This window comes from Peromyscus leucopus, chromosome X (genome assembly GCF_004664715.2).
Source record: "Peromyscus leucopus breed LL Stock chromosome X, UCI_PerLeu_2.1, whole genome shotgun sequence".
NCBI lineage: Eukaryota > Metazoa > Chordata > Mammalia > Rodentia > Cricetidae > Peromyscus > Peromyscus leucopus.
The window spans coordinates 47,217,676-47,236,841 of NC_051083.1; the positions used below are offsets into that span (position 1 = coordinate 47,217,676).

A 19,166-nucleotide genomic window follows, 5' to 3' on the forward strand; every position below is an offset into this window, starting at 1 on the left:
GATGGCCAGCTTAGCGCTATCACTAATAATAGCTAGGAACTGAGAACCACCACTATGTTCTGGCAGGGTGAAAGGATGAGCATGGACCAGCAGACAGGACAGCTGGAAAACTAGGCCAAAAGTGACCAACAAGGAGAAGCTAGTTAAGGCTTACTGATCTCATTCTCCCTGCAGGGTAATGTATGCCAACACTGGTGGGATAATCACAACCAGAACTCAACACTGCTGCTATGGAAGAACGGAACTTCCTTTGTGGTAGTTTACCAGTATTAGCTCTGGACACTGCCACAAATCCGGCACTTGGACATAATGGACAGTTTTGACTCGGGTGTGTAAAATCAGTTGCTAACCTCAACTGATACAGGGAAGGGTCACAGAGTAACAGTTTTCTGGTTTGTTGTTTTGTTTTCTTTTTAGAAACAGGGTTTCACTGTGTAGCCCTGACTGTCCTGGAACTCACTCTACAGACCAGGCTGGCCTCGAACGCAGGCAACAGTCTGCCTCTGCACCACCACCACACAGCTGAGAAACGGTTTTCAAGTGAGCAGAGGTACCAAGGCTGCTATAGCTACCATTAACTCTGCCTAAGCCTGGAATTCCCGCCTCACAGGTCTTGCTCCTTTGCTATGTGCTAGCATGGTTAAAACTGCATTGGTGACATTCTAAGAGTGCCTAGTCTCCAAGCTGGCAGAATGGTGATGGCAGAATCTATGACTACTACCATGATGGCTTCATTTGGGGAGGGGGACAATAAACACAAACCAAATGCATTTTTTCCTGATAATATTTTCTTCATACACAATAAGAGTAATGTTTACCTCTAAATACTCCATCTCTTTTTACCCAAGTGGATTTCTGGCTGCTCAATGAACAGGTGATGCATCCAAAGGTATGGGACCACTGAATATTGAAGTTTGAATGGACACTTACCAAATACACTAAGTGCAGGCAATACATTTACAAACTGGAGCACATGAGATACTGGACTTTTTTGCTGCCCACCACTAAAACGGAAACTTGATTGTTTTTTTTATGAAGCAGAGTAGGGATTTTATTAAAAGTAGAAAGAAAGGCACTCAAGAAAAAAATAAAACAATACCCAGGAATATGGATGTCGATGTCTCAAAGAAGAGTTGCAGTTTACTGAAAGGCATTTCAAACACAGATTTTATGCTTTTTTTACTAGATTATGTAGCCCTGGTTGCCCTGAAACTCCCTATGTAGACTAGGCTGGTCTTGGAACTCAGAGATCTGCCTTTAGAGTGCTGGGATTAAAGGCATGTGACAACCCACCTGATAATTTTATGCTTTTAAAAGGCAAACAGGGGCTTGAGAGATGGCCTAGCAGCTAAGAGCTCTTGTTACTCTTGCAGAGGACCTGAGTTTGATTCCCAGCACCCACATGGTAGTTCACAACCATCTGTAACTCCAGTTCCAAGTTAACTGATGCTCTTTATTATTATTATTATTATTATTATTATTATTATTAGTAGTAGTAGTAGTAGTAGTAGTAGTAGTAGTAGTATTTGGTTTTTTGAGACAGGGTTTCTCTGTGTAGTTCTGGTGCCTGTCCTGGATCTCACTCTGTAGATCAGGCTGGCCTCAAACTCACAGAGATACTCCTGCCTCTGCCTCCAGAGTACTGGGATTAAATGCGTGTGCTACCACCGCCCGGCCCTGATGCTCTTTTTGACTTCCGTGTATACCAAGCACACATGTGGTACACAGACACCCATGTAGGCAAAACGTTTACAGAAAACAACTTACACTAACTCACTTCTTCACATTTCCCTGTGTGTGCAATGCATAACTTAGCAGTACCACAAACGTGTTCCAAACACAGCTTCCTTCACTGGACCTCTTCCTTACTTTGGCTAATCTTAACCCTCCATCCCTGGGTCTTCTCCCTTGACTCTCTGCAGCATCCTGCGTATCCCTGTAGTCTTCCTTTCTGTCCCCATCCTCGGAATCTGTAGCATTAGGATATAGTGGTTTATACCAGAGGTTCTTGGCCTCTGCCTTCTCCTTGCTTTGAGACCCAAGACTGTCATCATATTAACTGACAGCTCCAGTCACACCTAAACACCAACTCATAAATGTTCAGAAGTTATCCATTCCCTATCAAGGCGGAGAAAAAAAAAACCAAAAATCAAAAGAAAACGAAAAGAAAAGTCTTGACCTGAAATAGCTTTCCAGCATGCTTGTTATGGTACGAATGAAATGCCCCTCACTGGCTCATGATTTGAACACTTGGTCCAACTAGTGCTGCTATTTGGGGAAGTTATGGATGCTTTGGGAAGTGGGGCCTAGCTAGTGGGTGTACATCCCTTGATGTATGCCTCTGAAGGTTATACTAAGTCCTCAATCTACTGTCCTGTTTCTTCCTCCTGTCTGCCATGATGGGAATTTCTCCAGTACATGGGGCTCCCACTACATTGTTCTTCTAAATACCCACCCGCCCCCACAGCCCTGTTTGGTTTTTTACACTGACTAGCTCAGGCTGATGTGGAACTCACCATTTAGCCCAGACTATCTCCCAATTACCTGGAACATAACTCAGAGCCGCTGGGCTCATCTTGTTCTCTACCATTTTCCTACTCCAGGGTTCTCTAGGTTCTCTATACTAAATCCTCCTCCTCGTATCCTTGTCGAGTGTCTCTTCCACTCTCCAGTATTGCTCTTCCTCTAAAGCATCATAATGTTTTCCTTTTATAGTGCTGGGATCAAGTCCAGGGTGTTGTGAATGCTAGGCGAGTTCTCTTGAGCTTGCCACTGAGCTATATGCTGAGGCCATTTCCAAAATCATTTATGATTTGTCTGGCCTCACTCTGAAAGCCAATGGCATTACTGCAACATTTCTTATGTCATGCAAGCTCTAGTTTATACACCATCAACTGGCTATCTGTGTTGTTTCCCCTCAGGGTAAGAAACGTGAGATCAAGATCTTATGATTTGCCGTTTCCCTTTTCCAACCTGCAGTAGCTACACAGGTACTCAAACAATTATTACCTGATTTCAATTAATAATTTATGGACTTGGCTGACAATGGGAAAGAAAGAAAGGAACAGAAGAGGGAGAAATGAAGGCTATTTTACTGTGTCCCTACCATGTTCTATTTATCGTGCTAAGTAATGGACACATAGAGATAGCATCTGATTTACTAGCATTAGTGTTCCTGGCAGAGGAGGAAAGGGAAAAAACAGCCTAGTTTTCTATGACTCCTGATTCAGTTGCTGGAACCCTGATTCAAAGAAAATGTTTTCACAATTATGTTGGCTCAAGTGTTCCTTCATAACCTGAGGTCATCACAGCCTACAAAGAATTTTCATATATCCTCTTCCCAACCAACTTTCATTCAAATAAGCTTACTCACTCACATGAGGGTGGCTGACCCTGCTGAGCAGCAATTATTTTAGGACTGCTAGATATTTCATTATTTGCAGAGAAAGAACTTAATTACCTAAGTCAAAAATAAAAAAGTCATCATGGTAGCACATGCCTACAATCCCATCATTATTATCCCAGAACTAGCAAGATAAGGACAAGAGTATCATAACAAGTCCAAGGACAGACTGAGCTACATGAGACGTCTGAAAAACAAGTCAAGCTACCAGGAAACAAGATCTCTCATGAGAAGGTATAGTGATACATGCCTCTAATCTTAACACATGGGAGACTGAGGCAGGAGGATGATAAGTTTCATGGCACACTGAGATGCATAGTGAGATCCAGGCAAACTGGGCTACATAGCAAGACCCTGTCTCCAAAAAGAAAACAACAAACAAACAAAACAAGAATAACAAAAAACCTTCAAAATCCAAACCAATGAACAAAAACTCTTGATGACAGAATTACGAACTCATCATGAGAAGAACCATTAAAAAGACAGTCTTCCATGTTTATGAAAATATTTTCTACACATTATAGACAGTAAATAAAGCATAGGAGTTAGAGCCACAATTAAAGAATACAATGAGTTAAGGTACAAATATTGTGCCTCCGACTTACTAGATGCATGACATTACCTAGATTAGTTACCTCTCTAAATCTTAGTTCCCTGACATAAAACAGGAATAACTGGATTCCCATATAACAAAATTTATGTGGATTGAGTAATATCTCAAGTATATGGACCATTACATAATAACACAATAGCCATTGTCTGAGTATGTGTTATAATTGTCACTATTATTTCAGCTCTTGGGACGTATTGTTTCTGCCATTCAATATATGTAATGGGGTAGGCACTTTTTAATAAAACAAATTAAGAGAAAATAATAGGAGGAAAATATTATCAAGTCTTCATTTCTTTCATTCTTTCTGTTCCTCATCAGTGGAGACACTTCAGATGAGACAGAAAGCATCATGTCAAGAAAATGGCACTAAATATCCTGTAAAAATATACTTTGAGATTGGTCACAGGTAGAAACATCTGAGCAGGATAACACACTGAAAAGTAGAATTCCTATTACGGCTTTTCCTCATTTCTTCCCAATGCCACCAATGTAGCTTTAAAAAAAGGAACGAATATGGCCTTGGGGTAAACAACAAAACAAAGCCCTAGAACATGGGGAGCTGAGACAAAAGGATTTCCATGAATTTCTGACTAGTAGTCTTAAGCTACCTGGTGCAAGTTTCAGGAGCTGAGAGTCAGGCCCATCTCAAAAACACCAAAACCAAATTAAAAATGAAAGACAAAAATCAGAGCAGGGGATGGAGTTAACTTGGCAGAATGCCAATTGTATAAAACTGGGTGTCATGGGAGATGCCTGTAAATCCCGACGGGAGGATGGGGCTTTCAGGCCAGCCTGGGCTATATAAAACTCAAGGCAGAGAGAGAAAGCAGGAGAGGGGGAGAAAGGGGAAGACAAATTATAAAAATAATGTGCAGATCCATACTGAAGTGACTAAAGTATTGCATTCTGGCTGAATTTCAAAGCAGCAGGGAAGAGAAGGAAAGAAAACAACATCGCTTTCTAAGCGCTTTCGTCAACTCACGTGTTTTTGGCCTGTCCATCCTGGAAGCACATTTGTCCCACCAAAGCAGCAGACTGGTCCCCCAAACACTGAAATTATAGATGACAATAAAAAGTCCTGAGTCACAGGTTGCTTTTTGTGTATTTTAATTTATCAAGGAGTGAAATACCTGTGCCTCACATTGTCTCCCATGGGCATTACCCCCATTTGATAATCAAGATAAAAGGCATCTTGAAACATAATCTCGTGTAACCCAGGCTGGCCTCTAACTCACTATGTGGCTGAGGCTAGACTTAAAGTTGGGACCCAAAGTATTGGGCTTGTACTGCATCACCATGCCAGGCTTAGAATTTCCTCAAAAGATTCTGAGTGACCGACCCTGTGGCACAGAAGAACAAGAAGTGGCCAGTGGTGCCGCTCTGACTTGTCCTCCCCAGTTCAAGAAAAGGCAAGGACTAAGACCGAGGAGGAATGCAGGATAGAGACAGAGGTGGGGATCGGGGATATGACAGGAAGATAGTTGGTACTGATACTTACCCCAGATATTGGCACTCCTTCCAAGGCCCCAGCTTTCTGATAAAATTTTTAAAAAGGATTAGGAACAGTCACAAAATGTTGGCTCTACTAACATAACTTATACAGGAATGAAGAAGAAGAGCAACATGCCAAAGGATGTGAGCAGACAAGACAAAGCAAGTATCTCAACTACATGAGGAGAACAGAGACAGAGACTAAAGTACTCATAGAAATGACAAGAAGAGACATGGCATTGCAGAGGAACAGAAAACACTGGACTAGCAGTCAGGAGACATGGGCTCTAGCCCGGGTTAGTTAGTGTTAGGCCACAAGCAGGCTGCTGAATCGCTCTACACAACTCGTTTATTTACAAACTGACAACTGGGCTACGTAATCACAGATCAAAGTTAGTGTTTTGATATTGCTGCTGCTGTTATGAAACGACAACTGAGATATTTTTAAATAACTATCAAACTAGCATGGAACATAGTTTCCGGAAAGCTGTATTTTATCAACTCTTCTCTCTACTCAAACTACTTTTAAATACCAAGAGTACTTAGATTTCAGATAGTTGTTCAGAGAAAGTTAAATTTGGACAAGTAACAGTTAATTTATGAATGTTGTTTTTTTTTTTTTTTTTAATTTCAATCGGTATTCCCGGCAAGAAGTGAGATTTTAGTGGCTGGTTATCAAAACTTCATAAAATAGTTTTTGAAAAACCGTATTACAAGGCTGAGGATATATCTCGGTGCTACAGCTATTGCCTAGCATATGCTGGGCCTCAGGTCTGGTTCCCAGGGCCACAGCAGGGAAAACATTACAACAGAGCAATTTGTGCAGATATTAAGGAATTAGAGAAATTAAGGAATGTGATCCCTAAAGTAAGGATGATGTAGCGGAAAGAACACTGAATGAAAACCTTCAGACTGTCTCCTGAGCCTACCATTTGTGAGCAAATGGCCCTGGGATCTGTAACACCTAGCTGTTAGCATGAAGAAGGTAACACTAGTACCCTCCTCATGTATCTTTGATAGTAGGAAACAACATTTTATATATATACATATATATGTGTGTATGTATGTATGTATATATGTGTGTGTATGTATATATATGTGTGTGTGTATATATATATGGAAGCCCTTATCAAAATAGAAAATGCCCTCTAGATTCCTACTATTTCTTTCTTTAATGCTTTCTAGTTAATTAAAGACTAGTTATTTTTCAAGGTTGGACTTTTAGTGTTAGGGATGAAACTCAGCGCCTACTGAAAAGTAAGCAAGTCCTCTACTACTGAGCTACGCTCCCCGTCTACAGCCTGATATTTATTTTATATACATATATATTCTTTTAAAATGAGCCTGGATACTAATAAAGATTAGACTAAATAAAAAGGTTTAACTATAATCATCAGGAAACCTAGAGGCTTTCTATCTTGATAATTTATTATAAGAAGTCTGCTTATACTTTCCAACAATCAAACTTTTAAAACAATCTAAGGAATGTTCAGGCATGTAAAGCGCTCTGTTTTCTTTATGGGGAAAGGCTTCTGGAGGATTCCAGGAGGGTCCTCTGAGGAAGCATGCAAAAAAAGTGACAGTGCATTTCCAACTAACTGGTCTGAGACATTGGACAACATATTAGAAAAATCGATACACAGGCTATTTAAAAAGCATTTCTAATTTCCCTACTAGGCTAAAGGCCAAAGTACACCACAACTGTACTTTGCAATGAGTAGCATCCAAATCTCTGGAAACCTCCCCCAGAATTTTAGAAACATCTATTTTAATCTTAGGGAAAACAAATAAACAAGATCCTGCTTCCTTTCAAAAAATAAAATATGACTACAGCTTATAATATTTTGGAAGGTTATGCAAATTCTAGAAACATTTGTTTAGTGAATGGACTTGTGCTTGTCTGAAAATAAATGGAAATGCACTGTATCTTTTCGAAATGAATGGGTAGCATAATCGGTGGATAGCCTACTCACCAGACTATGAGAGATTTTCTATAGTCAGCAAGGGGAGAGAGGGGACAGAAGCATAATATTTTCAATGCAAGAGAAAACTAGGCTGATTAAATGCTTTCTTTCTATTATTCTCTGAGGCTATTTCAAAAGTCACCTCTTTTGCTCTGATCCCAGTGATTCTGTGATCATTCTGAAACTATGAAAGCACTATAGATAAGCAGGGACTATGCCTGCCTTAAGCAATTCCACATTGCCTTCAAAAGCCTTATTCTACAAAGAACACTTAAAAATTCTTGCTCAAGCATCAGCTAAAGCATTTGGCAGTCAATTCTATTTTTATTAACTGCATGAATGGCATGCCTAATATTTTTCATGAAATGGCTAGTTTTGAAGCTTCCTTAAACTTATAAGTTTTATCATGAATTTCAAATTTGTGTGCTGAAATACCAGTTCAAAACCTCCTAAAGGTTTCTCTTCCTGATACTTGACTACAGATTTTCAGTGATGCTAAGCACACTTACTTTTCTCCCTCTGGGTTTCAGTAAAATGCCCGTTGTGGAAATTGCCTTAATTTGCAACCTAATTTAGAAACAGACTCTTTGCTTTCAGTTTCTTTGTTAAATTCTTCCAAACTGACAAAGAATGAAATATACAACAATGGTTCAGTCATTGGAAGGGATTAACTAGGAAAAAGAACACTATTAAGATGGGAATAGTACCTGCTCTAAATTAAAAGCAGACATCACAGCTACTACAGTTATATGGAAGGGAAAACTGGCTTAAACATTCCCACACCGCTGTTGAGAGTTAGGTTATCGATAATACTTCAAAATATTAATATTCAAAAGACAAAAACAATATTACTGAAAGAAAAGCCAACTCAAGTTTATAAATATAAAATCAATTGGTAGTAAGGACTTGAAGTTTTTAGTTATAAAGCTATTTAAAAACATTAAATCCTTATTTTACATACTACGGACATTCACAGAGAAAGTCCCAAATCCCAAACTATAAAATATAATAAAGTTGACTGTTGAATTCTAAATGGCAAAGATCTTTCTTTTTTAATAAAATCCCCTCCTCCTATTATTTATTTTACCATTAGGCCATAGATCTCAGAAGAACTCCGGACATTGGGAAGAATTTCCATTGGAATTCCAAAAAATCTGAAAAATAATAGCTTTGGGTATATAACACTGTTTGAATAAACTTGGAAACATTTTAAATATAAATAATTAGAAATTAGGTACATTTGAGCATAGAATTCAATAGTGGTAAACATATTAGCCAAGAAAACATAGCGGTATGTTTGGGTATTTAGCAGTCCAACCTTAGCCAACCAAATCATTACAAATTTTAAAGCATACTCAGAAAGCAAAGAACTTTTCTAAAAGAGGCTAATCCATAAAGAATAATTAATATGACCTGTTGACCTATGTGCCGTAGCTATGGTTGGCAAGCTGGCTCAGCAGGTAAAGGCACTTATCACCAAACCTAAGGACCAGAGTGTGGTTCATGAAATCCAAAGGGCAGGAGAAAAGTGACTCATACAGGTTCCCTCTGGCCTACATACACACATCATAGCCACTGTGTCCTTGAACGTGAGTGTGTACACTCACATATAATATATGAAGTTAAAACACAAACACATGGTGAGGGCGAGGGAAAGATGCCACCTAGAAAGCTGTCCCTGTCCCTCACCTCACCTGGGTGTCCCTGAGGGTAGGGGTGGGGGGATGGGGGTGGCAATGCTGGACAGCTCATCCTGGTGGTAAGGACGGGGGGTGGGGGGGCGCTGATAGGCTGATCATCCTTGCAACTACACAGGTCCAGAACCAGAACCAGGGTTATGAGTTGGCCAAGCAGAACATCCACTCCATCTATGATCTGGTGGAGCACATGAACGGGCTGGTCCTGCAGATCCAAAGCTACAGATTCTCCATGACATAGGGCAATAACAGGGTACCCAAGAGGAGCCCCAGGGAGGCTGTAGTAGAAACCAGAGGCCTCAAACCAGACCAATGACTCTTTGAAATGAACCCTTGCAAGTGAAAATATATGGACAAAAGGATAACTCTCTGTGTCACACTACAGCTTCCATGATGAGATTTTTTTTAATTCTCTCTCAAATTTTATTTTATTTTATTTTGGGGAGGAGGTTGCAAGGGTGGATATGAAGGGATGAAGAGATGAATGAGATCAAGATGCATGATGTGAAAGACACAAAGAATAAATAAAAAGAAAGCTAAAAAAAAAACCCACACACAATAGAAACTGTGTGGTGGTTCATACGTATAATCCCAGAACTAGTGAAGCTGATGCAAAGCAATCACCACAAATTCAAGATTAGGCTGGGCCAAAAAATGCCGCCCCCCCAACAACAAAACAAAAACCCACATATGAAAATAGACTTGCAAACTGTAGTTGAAATGTAACAATGTTAGTATACAACTACCATCTGCAAACAGTAAGATTTAGATTCTAAATAAATAACGCACACAAGAATGTATAGAAAAAAAAAAAACTGCACTGAGGTCAAACCATAACTTACTCGCAGAGTTCCTTATCCCATTCCAAAGAATGGATGTTGAAAAGCATCGTCCTACTCGCATTTGTTACATCTGTACAGTGGACACCCCCGTTGATTCCCCCTGTCAAACTCTAGACAGAACAAAAGGGACAGGTTAGTCCTGAACTAATCTGCACATGTATTTATATACTGTCAAGGGCAATGATTAGCAGCAGGGCACATAAAACAAATGGAAGAACCAAACCTTTCCATTATTGCGGTTTCAGCAGCATTCCATAGAAATTCGAGCTGAGCTACACGTGTAATTTTAAAATGTCTAGTAGCTGGACCTGCAAGATCCAGCTTCTCGGGTAAAGGCTTGATGGACCTGAGTTAATTCTGGAACCCACATGGTAAAAAAGGAGAGAACTGACTCCCACAAGTTGTCCTCTGACCTCCACACACATGTCATGGCATGCACTCACCATCCCCCCCCACAAGTAAATGGGATTAAAAAAAGTAGCTACATTAAAAACACAAAAGAGCCAGGCGGTGGTGGCGCACGCCTTTAATCCCAGCACTCCGGAGGCAGAGGCAGGCAGATCTCTGTGAGTTTGAGGCCAGCCTGGTCTCCAAAGCGAGTTCCAGGAAAGGCGCAAAGCTACATGGAGAAACCCTGTTTCGAAAAACCAAAAAAAAAAAAAAAAACACAAAAGAAATAGAACTATAAAATACACCTATAATTCCTGTATTTCGTCTTATTTAGCCAATCTGTCTAAAATAACATTTGAACACATAATCAATGAAAAACATTATTAATACATTTGACTTTCTTTTTGTCTGAAATCTGTAGAATCCAGTGTGTATTTTACACTCACTATAGTTCAGAATGAGAGCACTCAGATGTCCAGACTCATGTGGCTACTCTATTCACACAATTCTAGCTCATTTCTGATTCAGTGAAAATCAGTACTGTTTTTAATCTTCTCTCTTTGGAAAATTCAGAGCCTTAAAATTTTGAGTAGGTGGAATATTACCTCCAAAGGTTTATAGAAAACTTTCTATATTCACTTTTTCTTTTTTCATAACACATCTTTTTGCACACATCCTGAAAGCAGTTTGAAGTTTTCTATAACACCTTCAGACAGAGATAGATTGGAAATCACTGGATATAGTGACACATGTCTGCATCTCAGGACTCAGGAGACAGATATCAGAGGATTGGCACAAGTTCAAGTCTAATAGGGTCTATATAGTGAACTGCAGGCCGATCAGGTCTATATACTGAGACCCTATCTAAAAAAAAGCTGAAACAGAAAAATGTGTCATGTAAATATCTAAGCCATTAATATCTACTGGTCTGTGTTCAGCTATAGACAAAACATTTTAATATTAACTTGTGCTATGATTTGGTTGCATATCCTGGCATGATTTCACAAGAGAAAGCTATAAAATGTTGACCATGAAGGAGAAAAGTATTTTAATACACGAAATAGTTATTTCTTATCTGGGCAGTGGTGGTGCACGCCATTAATCCCAGCACTCGGGAGGCAGAGCTAGGGAGATCTCTGTGAGTTCGAGGCCAACCTGGGCTACAGAGTGAGTTCCAGGACAGGCACCAAGACTACACAGAGAAACCCTGTCTCAAAAAAAAGGGGGGGGGGCTAGAGAGATGGCTCAGTAGTTAAGAGCACTGGCTGCTCTTCCAGAGGTCCTGATTTCAATTCCCAGCAACCATACAGTGGCTCACAACCATCTGTAATGAGATCTGGTGCCCCTCTTCTGGCACCAGACATATAGGCAGTATGTATACATAATAAATAAAATCTTAGAAATAACTAGTGGGATAGAAGGAGATGCTAGGCTCGAGAGAAAAGCTACCTAAATGACATGCTCCAATGATAAGACTTATGAAATATGGTTTTGGTAATTATCTTCTGCTGTCACTCAAATGAAACAAGAAAAGTAAAAAGGGAAGTAGACAAAAATGTCTCTCAAATGGAGACAGACATTCTGCTGCTTCGAGTAGTTTTTCCTCAATAATGATGCTAAATAAAAGTCTAAAATGTTGGACAAAAATAGTAGGTAGGACAGTTAAAAAAAATCCCCCAACCATTCTCTGTGCATTCATTACATTTAAACATACCCAAATGAGCCATGAATCAATGGTCCCAAAAAGAGCTCTATTTTCTTCAACAGCCTTTTGAACCGTTCTCACGTTGTCAAGGAGCCAACGAAGCTTCACCGCGCTGAAGTAAGTGCTAAGTGGAAGGCCTGTCTTGGACTAGAACAGTTCCACAGTGCAGTCAGTAAATTACACCTACCACAGCTGAAAACCAAACTTCTAAAGAAAAGAAAACAACAACAAACTGCTCAGTGGATTGTCTAAAGACAATCCAATGGGCTTTCAAATGAAAGTACCTTTCCTATCCCATGGGACAGAGAAGCATGCTCATGACCAAAGAGCAGAGTGATTATGTTTGCAGTTCAAAGAGTATCACATAAGCAAGGTAACAAGAAAACTAAGTGACACACCATCTTTTAATTAGATAGTGACAGTGCAATGTCAGTTTGCAATAAATCGCTCATCTGTAGATCTAAACCAAAAGTTTGCACTTTATTTTTCTTTTCATGATAGACTGTGAACTTAATAGTCATAAATTAATAACAATAGCAAGAAAACTACTTTCAAACACATAATTTAATGACATACCATATTTGAGTGTATACACATATACATCCATTCATACATACATATGGAAAATAAATAAATAAAGCAGAGGTCAATGACATGCCAGATTAAAACCATACAGAATTGCTGTCCATAAGAAAGCAGCTGGCTAAAGTCAGCACATACAATGACTGGAAGAAAATGGAACTCATGTGTGCTTATTGCTCTTTCTTGAGAATGAGTGAAGTCCAATTCTTGTTAGCATATTAAATATCCAATTTCTTTATAAAGTTCAAGTAAAGGGATTAAAGATGTAATTAATGTAACATAAAAGTCATACAATTAGCTTTCTCTCCTTATCCTATGCCCCTATTCTTACCTCATATGAACATACGTCATGAAAAAACTCAAATCATAGCTGATGTGCTATACTGATACGTAGGTACCTATAATCTCAACATTTGAGAGGCAGAAGCAAAAAGATTGCTGAGGAGGTGGAGAGAGGGGCTTTAGCACTTAAGGCACTGGCTGCTCTTCCAGAGGACCCAGGTTTCGTTCCCAGTACCCATATGGTGTCTAATAGCTGTCTGAAACTCCAGGCCCAGGGAACCGAACACCCTCTTGCCTATGAGGGCACCAGGCATGCATGCAGTGCACAGCTAATACATGCTGGCAAACACCCAGACACTTAAAATAAAATAAAATAAAAGGTATAGAAGACGATTGTTGCAAGTTTGAGGCAGGCCTGCTTGGTATATGCAGTGAGCTCCAAGTCAGGCAGGGAGGGCTACACAGTAAGACCCTGTCTCAAAAAATGTTTTCCAAATTTTTTATTGAAAAAAATCTTCGTACAATATATTCCGATTACAGTTCCCTTCCCACAACACCTCCTCACACCCCCCACCCACTCAACTCCACGTGCTTTCTCTCTCTTTCTAGTAAACAAATAAGCAAACAAACCATAATTTTAAAAAAGCAAAGAGAAAAGACAAAAGAAACACACACACACACACACACACACACACACACACACAGAAAATCCATAAAAACATATAACCAGAAACCATTATGTTCTCAAATACTTTAATTCCATCAGCAAGTTAAAAATCTTAAGGTTTCTAGCTTTTTGGGGGTTGTTGGGGGTAGAGAGTATCAGTGCTCAGAAATAAGGGAAGACAGTAACACATGGAAATATTATTTGAGTTGCAAGGTCATCCCGCAGAGGTACAGGCTGTCCTCCAGAAGATCCTGCAAACCTAATAGACACAGTCTTAAATGATGCAGACAGGGAATGTAAAAGTTGCCTGCAGTGGTAATGCAGGGAAAACTACACAAGCCTTGAAGCTCAGTGCAGACAGTGGGAGGCAGGGTTATGCAGGGTGACAAAACAAAGAAAAATAGAAAATAAATGGGCAAGACGAGCCTGAAACTACTTAGGCAAGGAAGGGAGCAGACATGGGATTGTCTGCTAGCCTGTTATAATTAATGGTATTTGAATATTAGCTTCAGATCCAAGAACCAACATAGTTCCCACTGGCAAATAAAAAGGGGACACATCTCATTAAAAGAAAAAGAACTTCTTCCTTTTGGGTTCTAGAAGAACTTGAACTTGCTAAGAAATTAACTTCACTTATCTAAAGAGAGAGATCTATATAAGGATTTAAAATTAGACATATTTTATTATTCTTTTTCATGTGAAAAAAGTTTGTTTTATTTTTTGCTTTGTTTTATTTAAAACAAAAACAAACACAAAAAAAGGTCTTTAGTGAAGGTCTTGAATCCTACTTACTTTTTCTTTCTCACCGAATCCAGGTTACTAAAAACTCAAAAGCACTCAGGACATTCTTCAGTGGACAATAGGGAACTATGCTGATGGAGTCTGAAAGTGTGGGCAAAAAGAAAGCAGCCCTTGGGGAATATGATTTAAGCTACTGAGACATTAGGATCTCTACCAGTCTGTCCTCTTGGGGTACTGTTATTTCATTTCCCCACAGAACAAGAAAGAAAGCTAAAGACTTGATTTGACCACAGTTATCTGAAAGAAATATTCTACAAGTTGTATAAAATAACCATTTTACCATAGGTTGTAAGACTGAAATAGTTTTTCTCATGAAATCTGCAAACTGTTTTTTAATACACATTCTTACAGTGTACTTCTGAAGAGATTTCTTACCTTGACAAAGTTATTATTTCCTGGAATTCTTTTACTAAGGTTCTCAACAGTAGACTGGGTTCTTAGGTCAAGCCACACTATGGATCAAAACATAATAATACATAAGAAGAACATCATAAAAATGAGAACTTAGCAAAATCACTGTCACAGATAAGAGACTGATTAGTTTCCATAAGCAATTAAAATGCTATAGCTTTTAAAGGATAGAAATTAGAAAATTAGAAATGAATAGACATACTGTTAGAAGAAAATATATTTACAAAGGAGAATTGAAAGCTTTTATGCAAAATTACAGACCAAATTATAGGAACAATACAAACCTTGGGGTTTTTATTTTGCATTATTTATTTTGTATTATTACAGGAAAGACAACAACTATGAAAGAGCATTTGGAGTAGGGATTTTCTAAACACACATGAGTAGAGAGAAGACTTAAGAACCGGGCAGGCTAGTTGGCAGTGCAAAACGCACAGCTCAGGATAAAATGTATATCTTAGAAACCTTGGGAGAAAACTGTGACAAAGACAAAGTAGAGAAGCCGACGGGATGCTTATTTGTAATAAAATCTTTCAAAGGATGCAAGATCTGAAATCATTATTTTCTTTCATTACAATCCATTTCGTTGCTGGATTATATGGGGAAAACTCTACTTTAAATGGACCACCATTTTCTTTCCTAAGTTTCTGTTACCTGCTTTCTGAACTCCAAGCAGAAAATATCTCATTTTGCTTTGTGACAGAAGCTTGGGGAGGAGAATGCACTAAAAGCTATAAAATAGATTGCATAAGTGATCAATAAACCAGATTTGCTATCTTTTGTTTTTTAAGAGACTGGGTCTATTGTATTTAACTTTTAATCTACTAGTGGTAAGTCAGTATTTTTAGAACACTATGCTCAGATGCTTCCTGAAAAAATCTGAGGCCCATAGTCTATTTAAAGGACTCCAGGGCAGATAATGCAAGCTTGCACACGACATTTTTTAATGTTGCCAGATACCTTGTTTAGTTCACTTAACAGTGTTATTCTGTTCTATTCATTTAGAATCAGTTCTTCACTGTAGTAAATTTTTACAAATTCATTCTAATTATCTAAATAGCTCTGAGCTTCATTTTGACAGTACTAATTCCCATGAGATTTAAACCAGAGACTTCAGGATAAAATACTGGTTTCTGTAGGTATAAAAAGCAGCAAGCAAGTGACTCACATGATAACTAAGAAAAGAGAAGGAGAACAAAACTCATTAAAATAGATGGCCTATAGGTAAGATCTTCATTTGGTACCCAGCACCTACTCCTTGATTCCGGAAGCATTATCTCAAATTCCCTTGGGAGATTTAGATTTCCATAACCCTCAGCTGTGTGGTTTATCGAAGGATTTCCCCTACCCCAAGTTCCAGGGGGAGGTGTGAACCCTAAGTTCTTACACAAGAAATTTCTTGGCCAAATCACCGAACCGAGATTTATGGTCAGCCTTCAATCGTCATTTTCGGCTACATTTGGCACTGTGTGTTTTGGGCCTGCTATTTTCATGACAGGAGATCTGAGTCTGTCATGTGAGGAGCCATCTTGGAAAAGATAGACTTGAAGGGGATACCAGTGACTTTCTGTATTCAGAACCAATCAACACCTAAACTACGCTACCACTGGGTGACTAGATCCATTAGCAAAATAAACTGCTTTTATTATTTTTTTTTCACTTGACTTAGTTGGAGCTGAGTTTTCTAGTACAATGTCAGGACACAAACCATTAGCAATATCATCAGAGGTGGCAACATCTCCCATATCAAGGGAACAAGAGTCAGCTCCATTTTACAAAGTAACAGTACTGTGTGATGATGGCAAAAATAGACTTTGCTCACAGATAAACAACCTTAGCAGATGTTATTGGATTAACAAGAGTAACTTGGAAAGTGGAAGGATTCAGAAGAGAGCTTTTAAATCTGTGATATGTACGATTAACAAACACATCTTAATTCTCAGTGTTTTCAACTACAATGAGCTATGAGGTGAAAAATCAATTTAGTGAGTTTTGATTCCTACTTCAAAAAATTAATGGTAGATTGGGATAGCAAATATTAGAGTTTATTGTACTTCATAGGATAAAGATGAATTTGGGAAACATTTGTTTTAGTTATATGGCTTTGTTGAATCATAATATAAAATACATTTCTTAGAGAGGGATCTAAACAAATATATTTGACGTACATAGACTCTTGGCTTGCTGGCCTCTTTGATAATATAAGCCTCCTACATCTGGTGTTCTCCCTCCTCTGTCTCTTCCTCCCTCCCCACCATCCTGGCCTCTCACTGGGGTTAGGTAGAGATGGAATAGGGACTTCCCAAATGCCATGCAAGTACTCTTCCACTGATTCCACACCAGCAGTCCCTGTTTATGAACATCTTAATGGACACAACACTTACTGGGGGGCTGAAAGACAGGCCCCATACTTCACGGTTCGGGCACAGTAGAGCTGTGAATTGGACCCACAAATTTCTCTTTAAATAAGTGCCCTCCTTCCAAATACCACTACTAGAACTCCATGGCAGTGATTCTTTCTTAGGAAGCATAATAGAACCACCTAGGAAATTTTGAACTCATCTAACCATGACCTACCTTGCAGGATTCTGGATTAAGTCTAGGCCAGGCCTAACTCTATGTACTTTTCTATGAGTATTCCAAGTAGTCCAACACAATACTAATTGGTGAGTATGTCTTTTGTAGGGCATGTTCTTTAGTGTATTAATGTGCTCCAAATAATTAATTGAAAACCAAAGCAAACACTGACAGTAAGGTAGCACTAGGAATCTCAGTAGTCCAAGGACTTTATTGCTCTTAACAAAGACTAGTTAACCAGGCTTGCAGTTAAGCTTGACAACAGTGGTATCTGTGGAGTTAAATCCTCACTACAAAGAATCAAAACACTGAATGTAAAATCATGAAATCAAAGTTCTAAGTTTGGCTTTGCTACCAACAAGCTTTATGACTTGTGCAATTATTTAAATCCTCCTTGACCCGGATCCTCTAAATATAAAATAAGGATGCTGGAGTGGATGGCATCTAAAGTCCTTTTCCTTCCACTGTTCCAGGATTGCAGAAGGCTGCCATGACATTTATTTATTTTTTTATAATCAAAGAGTACATGGCAATTAGAGTATATGGAATGAATTAGTATAAATGGCAAAGAAAAAAGATGTCAGTGGTTGTTGATATACTACCAAAGCAACTCACAAATGTTCAAAATTAATTGAATTAAGAACAAAACAATTAGAAAACTCATTACAGAAGCTAAGATGGCAGAATTAGATTTGCAGAATAAGAGATCAAAAGCCAAAGAGAAGACCCCCAAATCTGGAGGCCTAAGCCCCTTGTGGAGGTAATTTCTGAGATCAAAAGAAGTGACAGATCCAGATCTGGCAGCAGCAGTCAGTTTCCCCCAACGTGTCTGAGTTGGGAGGCTGGGACGTGAGCAATAGCCAGAGCACCAATACCTGAGGAAGTACCAGCAGCTGGAACTGAAGAGCCAGAGGGCACAACGGCAACTGGAACTGAAGAGCCAGGAGAAACTGGAGCAGCTGGAGCATTAGGAGAAATAACGGCAATTCATGCTAGAGACAGCCAGGTTCAAGGTCTATGTATGCTTGTTTGGAAATGGTAGATCACTTGGGCAAGTTCATCAGAATGAATAAAGTTCATCAGAGTGAATGTTTTTTTTCTACACATGTGAATGTAGAAAAAGAAATGGAAAAGGCATGGAGTAGAAGGGAACAAAGAAAGTCCAGTCTGAATGTCTGGTTCACTAGCACTTCCATTTGGATGAAAACCATGTAAGTGTGTGTTTCTTGTTCAGAAAAATTCTTCCCTATTTGGCAACATATATGCATCTTAGTTCAAAAAAAATCACCGAACTAAAATCATGCATGATACATTACAAGAGCACATCTTCAGGGGATGTTAAAAGAACATGTTACAGTCCCTGCTGTGGTCATATGCTGCAGGACATGAAAGAGCTATTTTGGGAAAGTACAATCCCAAGAAAGTACTTTCCTCATTGGGTAGCTGGAAGTAAAATCATTTCCATAGACAGGAACAGCACTGTTTACTAGGAATAGGAAACTGCTAATTCTTAAAGTTATAAAGTAATATATAGTAGGAAATAAACTCTAAGGAGCACAGAATGCTATATAAACCCCTTCTAGAAGTTATTAATGGCTTTTATTTAGACTGAGAAAATAGGGATTTCAATGGTCCAGACCATCCAATGAATAGTTTACAAAAATAATTTAGATGGTGTGAATAAAGTCACTTCTAATATATTTAGTTTGTCCTGACAAAAGAGTTTTAGAGTGAAGAGAAA

At 38.9% G+C, this 19,166-nt stretch overlaps 1 protein-coding gene across 5 annotated transcripts in view; it reads right to left on the bottom strand.

Annotated features, from left to right (window-relative positions):
* Gk (glycerol kinase) overlaps positions 1 to 19,166 on the bottom strand; it is an 81,992-nt gene that overhangs the window by 31,016 nt on the left and 31,810 nt on the right. For 2 of the 5 annotated variants that reach the window (XM_028857920.2, XM_028857917.2), the window contains exons 5-12: positions 18,301 to 18,384; positions 14,813 to 14,889; positions 12,115 to 12,252; positions 10,011 to 10,120; positions 8,559 to 8,625; positions 7,481 to 7,498; positions 5,515 to 5,550; positions 4,999 to 5,066 (exon numbers count right to left, since the gene is read on the bottom strand). In XM_028857920.2, the coding sequence (XP_028713753.1) occupies positions 4,999 to 5,066; positions 5,515 to 5,550; positions 7,481 to 7,498; positions 8,559 to 8,625; positions 10,011 to 10,120; positions 12,115 to 12,252; positions 14,813 to 14,889; positions 18,301 to 18,384 (598 nt within the window). The remainder of the gene's footprint in view (positions 1 to 4,998; positions 5,067 to 5,514; positions 5,551 to 7,480; positions 7,499 to 8,558; positions 8,626 to 10,010; positions 10,121 to 12,114; positions 12,253 to 14,812; positions 14,890 to 18,300; positions 18,385 to 19,166) is intronic. The other 3 variants (XM_028857918.2, XM_028857919.2, XM_028857921.2) reach the window with 3 other exon arrangements.